We start from the raw sequence: 11112 nt of genomic DNA, 5'->3' as shown, positions 1-11112 counted from the left end.
AGATATAGACTGGGAAAGCACTGCAGTACTGAAAAGAAGGACCCGGGGGGAGGTGGAACTGAATATTAGCCAACAGCTTGCTTTTATTGCAAAACGTCCCAAGCATACTGGATTGTATTAACAGGCATGTTCCTTGCAAATCAAAGGAAGTGATTCTTCTGCTGTATTCAGCCCTAAGGAGGCCAAACCTGGAGTACTGTGTCTAGTTTTGAGCCCCCACATTTCAAGATGCATGTGGACAGAATAGAAAGAGTACAAAAGACAGCAAGATACATTATTAGAAGTCTGGGAAATGTGACCTGTGAGGAAAGGCTTTCATTTCCCATGTCCTTGTGACAAGGTATTTAGCAGACTGCAGATTTTTGTTGTAATCTGACAGGGCTACTACACCATGTATGCTTCTGCTAGGGCATCAAACTTGCAACCTTTGGGCTCTCAGCTATGCACTTTAGCACCACCCCAGCTCCCTCATGAAATGCTGAAAGAACTGGGGTTATTTTGTCTGGATAACAGAAGATTGAGGAGGGATAATTTGATAAATCTTCAAATACTTAAAGGATTGTTAGAGAGAGGGTGGAGACATGGGACTAGGAACAAAGGTCTCAAACTGCAGTGTGGGGAATTTAGGTTGGATATTTGGAAGAACTTTAACACTGGGAAGGTTTTAAAGCATGGGAGCAGGCTATACAGAGACACTGTGGAATTTCCCTTTAGAAATTTTGAAGAGCAGGTTAGACAGACACTTGGTTGAGATGGTACAGTAGGAGAGAATCCTGCCTTGAACAAGAGTGGACTAGATGACTTTTTCTGAAGTCTGTTCCAGCCCTACCTCTCTATGGGCATGTGTAGACAAAACAGGGGCCTTAAATTGAAGCAGTGGGTTGTAAAAAATCACTGCTTCAATTTAGGGCTGGTTAAACCCCCAAGTGATGCACACGCCCCACTGACATACCTGCCTCTCCAGTGAGGAGGGGAGGGCAAGCTGCCAGCAGGCGGAGTGGTCCCTGGGCTGCGGTGAGAGACTGATGCTTCCTTCTGCAGCAGTGGCAGGCCCCCCTGACAGCACCCCCCTGCAGGCACCTGGCTTGGGCGGTCCTGGGGAGGCATCACAGCTGTGGAGGGAAGCACCGGGCCCCCCGCACAGCTCAGGCAGGCAGGCTCCAGGGGAGAGGGGGGGGAAAAAAAAAGATCAGGCTCACTGCTTTTCTTGGGCGGAGCCTGCTTTCCTAGGCTGTTGCCAGGCTGCCTGCAGGGCTTCCTGCAGAGCTGTGGAGCTGCACAGAGCCCAGTGCTTTGCTCCGTGGCTGTAGGCGCAGCAAACGAAAACTCCTCGAAGGAGTTTTACTTTGCTGCATCCCAAGTCATTTAAGGCGCATTACGCCACCAAATTTCCTACAGTGGCTGGATTTAATGCGCAATATGCCGCCTAGGCGTGCAAACACCAACACCATTAAAGTGGTGCAAAAGCATTTAGCCTGCTTTAAAGTGTCATGCACACACTCCTCTCATTTTGTCTACAAACCGATTAGGACAGTATAAGCTGAATACATTTCTGCCCATTGGTATTTGAGGCATTCATGAAATCTTAGAGAAGCAGGGCTGGAAGGGTCACCTGGAGGGCATCTATCCCTCCAAACCAACCCCTACAAATCCTTTTGTAGTTTTAGTAATGGAACAGTCTGACCATGGGGTAAAATTCCTTCCTGATCAGAAATACGGCTATCACTCTGACCCTGAGTGGAGGGGCAAGACCATCTAGCCAGGAACCCTCTGGGTTTTGTCCTAGCAGGAGAACTGGCACTCCTCAGTCAAAATTCCCAGCCAACACTCGCTGCATCCAGTACGTGATTGTAAGGAGACACGTGAGACAGAATTTTAAAACTCAGAATACTATACACCTAAGTTATTAGGAAGCCTGAGAGGCTGCCCAAGTAGAGATTTGGGTGCCCAAACTTAATTTAATTAAAAATATAACTAACTGCAAGTCCTATAACCTTGTAGTCGTGTCAATAACAACATGATAAATGGCTTATTTTTGTAGTGTTGCTAATAATTCATACAATACTTGGATGCGATCCATACAGTACCAGGATCCATACAATACCAGACACATGGGTGCTGCAGGCAAGAACTTTTTAATTTTAAAATGATTAAATGGATTCTTTTTGCAGATTCTGTAAAGTGTTCCCTGGCTGAGCCATTTAAGTCATCTTCCACAGAGAGAGAGTTAAACCTACAGACTGGCAACAAGGTCTGCTAAATGTCAAAGAAGATGAAGAAATGAAAAGCAAGACATTTACCAAAGGCCCTCTACACAGACACAGACACCCCCACCCACCACCCCCAAGATATTGCTTTCAAGTGAGGAGTAACTGTCGTAATTTTGCGTTTTCTTGATTTTTGCCAATGTGTGTTTTCAGAAAGAGGGGTAACGCGCAGGCGTGACTTTCTGGTCTGCAGAGTACATTTTAGTTTTGGTTACGTTTTTATAAATCGGAAAATCTCCACAGCAGAATTACTCTGTCCCTGGAGAATTTGACTAACTGGCTAAATTTCCATGGAAATTTGTTGGAGTGTAGACTGCCCAGTACGGGTTGCTCCTCACAGAAATATTAATGATGTTGAGTACAGGATTAAAAAGATTCTCTTCCCCACCCCCGTCTTCCCCCTGGAATCTAAATTCTGCCATAATTTTCTCCCCATGCAGGATTGTAGATTCTGCTTTTATTCGTAGGTCTTACATGTGCTAAAACAAAACCCTACTTTTTCAGAAGCTTCTAAACAAAACACTTCATGGCAGACAGCTTTTTAAAATAAAATGTCTATCATACTTTGGGTGCTGTGCAAATAAATAATATAAGTAGGTAAAAGATGTGATAAATGCATGGAAGCAAAATATAATTATTTTCATTATATTTTAGAGAGAGGAATTCTTATTTCCCCTTACAGCACATAGCAGTATTGACGCAAGTTAATTGCACAATTATCATTAGGACGTAACACAACAGAATTCATCACCACTCTTTTTAATAGTATTTCCATATAACTAACATGCAGCAGCTTAGAGAATAACATATTGCTGCATAATATTCTGCACTTTTAAGTTGTGTCACCACTGCAGTGGGGAACCCAGCGGTATTTACAGGAGGTCTGTAGTGTGCAAAGAGCTTATTTTCAATTGAAACAAATATTAAACAGGTGAGTGGGGAAAATGCAATTAAATGAACTTCTCACACTGAAGCTTAGTAGATAGTAAAAGTGATGTAGCCATGATGGTCCAGAAATTATGCAAGAGGCAAGGATTTCTTAGGGTGATATTTTTTTCTTGAGCCAACTCTGTAGTTGGGATAGTGTTAGACAAATGCAAGACATTGGGATGACCTGAAGACCCGACGAAGAATGCCTTGCATTTGAAAGCTTGTCTAACTCTATCCCAGCTACATAGTTGGTCCAGTAAAAAATATCACGCTAGGAAATCCTTGCCTTTTGATAGATAGTAAAAGTAAAATGAAGGTGATTTCACTAAATTATATTAAGTTGCACAATTAGGTGTACGTTATGTCAGTAGCATGTGATGAAAAATTATCCTATGAAATTTAAGGTATTCAACATTCATTGAAGCAGGAGTAATATTTTTAAAGTTTTCCATATTCATTTTTATGCTGAGAGAAATATAGCAGAGCCATGATTGAGTATTATGAGCTGAATCATATTTTTCAGGTTTATCCCAGATGACTGCTGCATTTTTTATTTGTTAATCAGGTGTTACAATGTAGAGAAGAATATGACCCATTAGAGAAAAATCCTCCAAGCATACATGCAAATAGGCAGCAACAGCAAATAGGCAGAGCCCTTTTCTTCCCAGCACCACCTGGGGTGACAAGGAACAAAGGTCATAAGCTGATGGAGAATAGGTTTAGGTTGGAGATCAGAAGGCAATATTTTACAGTTAGGGTGGCCAAAATCTGGAACCAACTTCCCAGGGAAGTGGTCCTCACCCCTACCTTGGGCAAATTCAAGGGGAGGTTGGATGATCACCTGTCTGGGGTCTTGTGAACCCAGCATTCATTCCTGCCTGTGGCAGGGGGTCAGGCTAGATGATCTGTTCAGGTCCCTCCTGACCTTAGCTACTATGAAACTATGAAACATGGTCCCAGACATCCGCAGGTATTTTAGCATATAACTCCCATGAATTAGGCACCTAGGAATTTTGTCACATGCTCCAGGAGGCACGGGAAGGGAGGGGGCATTAATCAGTGAGCGCTTCGTGAGCGCTTCTAATTAAAAGCACCCAAGCGTCACATGTATCAGTGTCCCCCCTGTGCTGAAAAACAGCAGTGGGGCACTTTGAACTAAAGCTAATTAAATGAGCCACCACTTTTCGGCGCGAAGACACTAATATATGTGACACCAGAGTCTGCTGGAGCACGTTTATTTCCAATTCTTCAAGTCTGCTCTGATGCACTGGATTTCAAGCCAGTGCTGGATTGCATGTGCGTCAGAGCCAGCTTCCTGCACGTGTATAGGAGCCCCTAGATACCTTTTGAGAGTCTGGGCCTTGGATCTGTTTCCCTCTGCACGCACAGTATGTCACAAAATTTTAATATAACCAAGAATTGTGTAATTGGATTGGCTTGGAAATGTTGTGGATGATTCTGCTTGATTTTCCAATATCTTCAATGTAGACACCACAATTTATTGTTACGACAGTGCTTTGAAAGGTCTTGAAATACATTGTACTTTCTTCCTGTGATCAATTGCTTGACAACTATCACGGAAATCAGTGAGGTCTGTCTCGTGTACAGGCGAGGTTTTGTTTTCTAGCAGTTGCACAGTTATTGTGTGCATAAGAGAGAAGTGTTGGCAAACCACAGCATGCTACAAGGACCATCAAACTTAGGAAAGCCACAAACACACAGAATGGGAGATTCTGCTTTGCAAATCTGATGGGGATGCTCTGAGCATATCCCAGCAAACCTCGTCAATGATCAATCCTTAAGGAAACCTACATTTTGTGCTCTTTCTTTCTGCCTTCTTCATCTTACTGTCTTATATTGAAAATGCGTGTACTGGTCCTGACTGGTGAGAGTATTTGACTTACCTTATTCTTTGTAACATCCTAGAAAAGGTTGGAACTGTTTCCACTGCTCTGCTCCACCCCTGCTGTCATATTGCCAACTTTAAGCTTTGAAAAATCACAAGGCAGCTTCAGGGGCAGATCCCTGGGGGAGGGGGATGCAGCGGCACCCACTTTGATTCCTGCTCCACCCAAAGTTTAAAACAAACTGCCTGGAGTGGCAGCAGCATTTCTAGTCAGGCAGCTGTGAGGGAGTCATCTCACTTCATGGTTTATTATAATCCACCTGATTCCTTCTAAAGTCTTCGTTGCACAAGTGTTAATGACCCCGTGTCATTTTAATGGTCTTAACATTCAAGCTATTCTTTCTTTTGCAATTTTGCTGTCCCTGCTGTTCCCAGTAATGTAGCTCCTATTTCACAGCCATGCAAACTGTTTTTAACTCTAACTAAAAACATTAATTTAGGTGTGAAAATGTTAATCCAAGTGAACATGAACTCAGCTCTGGAAATAACTTCCAATGAAGCAGTAGATGCACACTCAAGCTTCAGGAGTTTTTATGAATCTGAAAAAGAGGTGCATCTAATTCTAGCGATTACAGGACTAAACAAGCAACATCTTTTGGTTACTTTTGCCTAGTTCATTGTTTTTTAAAACGTAACCTACATAACCTATGGTATAGCAAATTGATCCACATTCTGATAAAGTTATACTTGATTTTGCTTGGATCTTAAATAGAATAATATAGCTGTAGGCCCTTAACATGTGAACACAGCTTCTAGTTTCTTTTTACCAGGAGAAAAATGTGTTTTGGTATATACAATGATGCACCACACCATCTGCACCCTCCCCTTTTTAAAATCCTAGATTGGCCCATGGGTAGTTTCTAAAAGCATGGTATTTTAACAGTACGCAGGGTTTTATAAGCTTTTTGGGAATCACATTTTCAAGTATGTCCCTGAAATCATAAGGACTAAAAACATGGTTTTTTCAAGAAGAAAGCTGAGAGTGTTTCCTATAATCACAGGCTTCCAAGAACTGGGTCTTAAGAAAAGCCCCATATATTCAGAGACTCATTATAACACAGACAGAAATGGCAATTGTGTGAAAGGAAAAAAAAATCTCATCTGTTCCATGCTGCCCACAGGGTTCTATAATATGTCCTTGTCTACCAGCTAGGAGACTTGAGCCATGAAGAATAATAATAATAATAATAATAATACCACCAACAACAATAATTTTTTAAAAATATACAAACCCAACTTTCCTTTTATATTATAAGCTTTTAACACACTGAACCCCTTCGCCTTTCTCCTTTGCAATTTCCATGCTTAAAACTGCAGTTTCTACTCTTAAAATTGTGTCTTGTTGCTGGCAGGCCAGAGCCTCTAGCAATGCCAGAAATATTTTCAACAAAATATATATCCTAGAGGCACACGGGACTCAGCATGGAAAACACTATTTTACTGTGCTGAAGAAATACCTATGGATTTTTAAAGGTGTCTGTTTATGATATATGAGGTTGTCTTTCCCTAGTCTAGCTATTTCCTCTGCCTGTAGCGTAGTAACTTTTTAAGGCAGTGAAGTGGGATTTTATTGTTTTACTGTCATCTCCTGCACTTATCTCTGCTTCCTTCTCTAAGCCAGTTCGGCACACTAATCCTTCAAGTCTCTTCTATAGCATAATTTTCATCTTAATTTTTTCCCCATTTTTTTTAGTATCAAGTGGGTTTCTCAGGGGACTAGAAGGCTCTCTCCTAACACTGCTGGGTCATTAATTTTTGATGGGCAGAGATCTCTTTGTCAAATAAAAACAGTCAAAAACACCCAGTGTAATTTCATAGTGATATAAAATACATTGTTCTGATATTCTCAGCTGTTTCTTTCAATATTTATATAATACAGTAAGAAAGAAATTTGAAAGTGATTTAAACATAGAACAGAGGCATAAAAAGAGGTGAAAGATTTATTTTTAAAGGGATTTCCTGTTAATATTAGTGAAATTGAAAAGTGTTGGTTTTAAAAATCTTAACCTGCCAAGTATTTATCTTCATTGTCCTTATTTTAAGTGCTTGAAGTAAGGAAGAATCAAGATAGCCTTTTTGAAGAGTAAAGAACAAGCACAGTTGGCATTCTTTGAATCAGTGATTTTTTTTAAACTCTTTGAAAATAATAAATATCTGTTTGTCTTTAGTTATCTTTTGTTTTGAGAAAGGTGGGGGGGAACTGTGAATATTATCCAAGGCATATCATGGAATTACAGTTATTCCCTCAGGTCCGCATGGTAATAAGGGGAAATAGGTGCTCTAAAATAATAATAAATAAATGGTTTCTATATTACTTAAGCAGCCTAAATTATTAGCAATCTACACTTTGTGATCTGCCACTTATTATGGTACCTAAAGTCTGGTGTTTGGCATTTAAATATCTTAACGAGTGATTTTTTTTTTTCCTACCTTGGCCTTTTTTTTTTTTTTTATCCTTTCATGTGTTTTCTTATCCCTTTTTAGTTTACAGGTTATAGCTCTCTTCTTGTGAATACTTACACATGAGTAAATTTACACCTGGGGGTCTTCTCACTGAGTCAATGGAAATACTCTTGTGCTTTGCAGGCTCTAAATGTCAAATTTTGGAGTTGCATTTCATTTACCACAACAACAAACACTACTGAATGAATAATAGGGAACAAAACCCCTGAACTGTTAAGCCTAACAAATGCCTGAACATTAATGCATGCATCATTTTAGGTCATAAAATTCAGTTGAGTGTAAGTGGAAATGTAAATTCGGGGTGCTCTTATTCTTCTCCAGGGTAACAGGACTAAATATGGACAAATTTCCATGGCAATTATCATGACAAGATGCAGCACTTAAATTAGGAGAAGCATGTTCTGTGCTACTGTACGAGCAAAACCTAAAGACAAGTTGTGCATGTGGCAGCTTTCATGGTAAAAATAATTTGTACTGGGGGGGGAGAACTATACCTATGAATTCAATACCTTCTAGAAAGGAAAATGTTTTTAAGAAGGATGCTAACATTTCTCAGTGCTCATACGGGGAAAAGATCTCTGCACTTTTTACTGACATTTGCTTGGTTAAGATAAAGGATTAGCCTGTCAGAGTGAATTTAAAGTTGCTTTGATTTTTTTAATTTTTTTTTATCCTATTAATAAGACGTCTGGTTCATATTACTGTCATTATCTAGTTCTGAAGCAGGACAAGTGTTGAGGTTTTCGTAGTAGGAAGAAAAGCATCCTTATCAAATAAACAATATGATCAAACTACAGGCTTGTGTTGCCGAGCTACTAATTGCTCTTTGTTATGCTGTTAACAGCAGTTTTTGAATGTGTTATTTAGTGAGTGCATGAGTAGATTGTCTGATTTATTCTAGCAAGATCTTCAAAGACTGAAAAGGATGATTATTTTAGGCTGAGTGAGGACCCTTCATTCATTGTGAAGCTTCTTAACCCCGCAGTGGAACATTTCCTAACAGTTTATTTTTAGGAAAGCTTGCTTTTGTGCTTTTTATTGAGTTTAAACAGTGCAGTGGCTGTTGACTGTGCCATGCACTGTCATGGCATGAAGCTTTGTTTAAAAATGTAAAATATAGTGCCTGACTTCTCATTTAAACTGTATACTGGAGGCTTTTTATTTTGACTGCAGTTGTTCTTCAGTCCTGTAAATTATCTGTGTTTACTGCAAAGTACAAGTACTCCAGAACTCTTCATATAGCACTCATAGCTGTATGTATACACAGTATATATGTGTATATACTGTATAGTATAATGGAGCAGTTACCCTGAAGTGTGGAAACATTTAACGGCTTTTGTGTGTGTGCGTGTGTGTGAGGCTCTTTAAAGGCAGCTGCAAATATTAGCTTAAGAAAGAGATTTATGCACTGCTTAAAATATGTTTCTGTTTTGCAGGCCAAACTATGTTGGTGCAGACCCTTTTGGCAGCCTGGAGACACGCCGGATCCTGGTGACAGCAATGTAAACTTGAATTCAGCAGAATCTCAGAAGTCCTGTAAAATGGAGGAACTGTATAAGGACACACAAAACCTGCCCATGGATGTTACCAGCAATCCTTCCACAATAGCCAACAATAAACTAGAAAATGGAGTCGCTCAGCTGATAACAGCTGAAGCCTGGAACATCAACTCAACAGACTTGATGAAGAAAGCACTTTCTCCACTTGTGACTGTCCCAGCCCCTTCCATCCTCACCCCACCTGCCGAGTCCCAAAGTGGGGTCGCTCTTAAAGTAGCAGCCACAGTGCTCCAGCCAATTTGTTTAGGGGACAGCCCTGTGGTTCTGCCAATACACTTGCAAGTAGCAGGGAGTACCACCCCTCAGATTACTCCCAGCAACAATACTCCCTACGTTATGACAACTCAAGGTCCGGTTCCACTACCTGTCCTCTTAGAGCAACATGTGTTTCAGCATTTAAATTCTCCATTGGTATTACCTCAGGGTGCTCCCTGTGCTACAAATCCCATTCACAACAATATTTTCCAGGGTTCTTCCACCCCTGTTGCACAACCCCAGCTACTGGATCAGAAACCATCTAGCCAGACCCAGGAGCCTGTCCTACCCCCAGTGTTTCAGACACCGGGGTTTGCAGCAGTCCTTCAGGATTTGTTTCCTTCCCAGGGCACCTTAGGCTCTACTCCCTGTCAGCCACCTCCCGATTACTCTTCTCTCCCACCCCAGGCTTTTAGTTCCCCTCTGTCTCCATTAGTACCTCCTGCCACCCTTCTGGTACCATACCCCGTGATTGTTCCTCTGCCTGTCCCAGTCCCCATTCCTATCCCTGTCCCGATTCCCGTGCCTCACAGTCCTGAATCCAAGGTCAACCCGGACTACCCCAAGACGCCATCGTTCACTCCACATTCCTGCAAAGGCACCCAAACCCCTCTGGAGAAGGAGGAGTCAAAACCCTTTGACTTCATCCCCACAAGGGAATTTTCCCAACTTAATCGCCACACTGTCATCAAGATGAGCAATGAGAATGAAGCCCTGGACCTCTCCATGAAAACGATGCCCTTGCTAAAGGCAAGTGAAGCCAGTCCTCAGGTCTCACCTGAAGATGGAGCTTTAGACTTGTCCATTGCTTCCTGTAGGAAGACGGGCAGTATGGGGGTCCAGGCTGAAGCAGCTAGTGCCCTTTCCTCTGGCTCCATAATGGACAGTGCTGCTCATGCCATGGCAGATAAACTCTCTGGTGTTGCAGCTCCTTTCATCCCTTCAAAACCACATGAAACCTCAGCCAAGGTTGACAGCAGAATCATCAGTAGCAACTCATCCGAGCTCCTGAGACAACAGCAAAAGTGGCTGGTGGATCAGACTAGCAGAACATCCTGTGAGCCCAAGGCTGGGAATAATATTGAGATCGTGAGCACTTCACAGACAGCCAAAGTGATAGTCTCTGTCAAAGATGCTGTGCCCACTATTTTCTGTGGCAAGATAAAAGGCCTCTCGGGAGTATCCACCAAAAACTTTTCCTTCAAAAGGGACATGCCACAGGACTCTGTGCTGCAGTGTTATGATGTGAAGAATCAGCCAGAGTCCAGGGATAATGCAGAAGCTCTTAGAAAACCTGTCAAAAACAGGAGTGTAAAGTTAAAGAAAATGAACTCACCGGAAATACATATTCTTCCAATCAAGAAGCAACGGCTCGCTGCCTTTTTTCCAAGAAAGTAAATTATGAGTTTTTAGAATTTTAAGATATAATAATTATTATTATGAAATAAAATAAAATAACATGCACTTGGTTTAAAATGCATTTAAAACTTTTAAACTATCTTTGTAAGTTATTTTTGGGGGGAATGGAAGAAGTTCATATGTAGATTCCCTATAAGCTGGGGCTGTCGTCTTTTTTTGTTTTGTTGGGGTTTTTTTGGTTTTTTGGTTTGGTCTTTCTGGTTATTGATTTTTTTTTTAATTTTTTTTTTTTTTACTTTTCATGAAAAAGTAAATAAAAAGCGACTTATTTTTCAAGCGGATTGCACATTTTGCAGCTTTAATGGAAAAATGG

At 41.1% G+C, this 11112-nt stretch overlaps 1 protein-coding gene across 3 annotated transcripts in view; it reads left to right on the top strand.

Moving 5' to 3' along the window:
* Nucleotides 1-10871, top strand: part of RAI2 (retinoic acid induced 2) — a 62356-nt gene extending 51485 nt beyond the window's left edge. For 2 of the 3 annotated variants that reach the window (XM_014518785.2, XM_025201118.1), the window contains exon 2: nt 9003-10871. In XM_014518785.2, coding sequence (XP_014374271.1) covers nt 9108-10778 — 1671 coding nt within the window. In that variant the 5' untranslated portion in view covers nt 9003-9107 and the 3' untranslated portion in view covers nt 10779-10871. Of the gene's footprint in view, nt 1-2171; nt 2362-9002 lie in introns of those variants that run through there. The other variant, XM_025201117.1, reaches the window with a different exon arrangement.
* Nucleotides 10872-11112: the final 241 nt, after the last annotated feature.

The sequence above is a fragment of the Alligator sinensis genome, unplaced genomic scaffold, assembly GCF_000455745.1.
Source record: "Alligator sinensis unplaced genomic scaffold, ASM45574v1 scaffold583_1, whole genome shotgun sequence".
Classification (NCBI taxonomy): domain Eukaryota; kingdom Metazoa; phylum Chordata; order Crocodylia; family Alligatoridae; genus Alligator; species Alligator sinensis.
The sequence above is the reverse complement of the archived record's forward strand: the minus strand, read 5'-3'. Positions and strand labels throughout refer to the sequence as shown.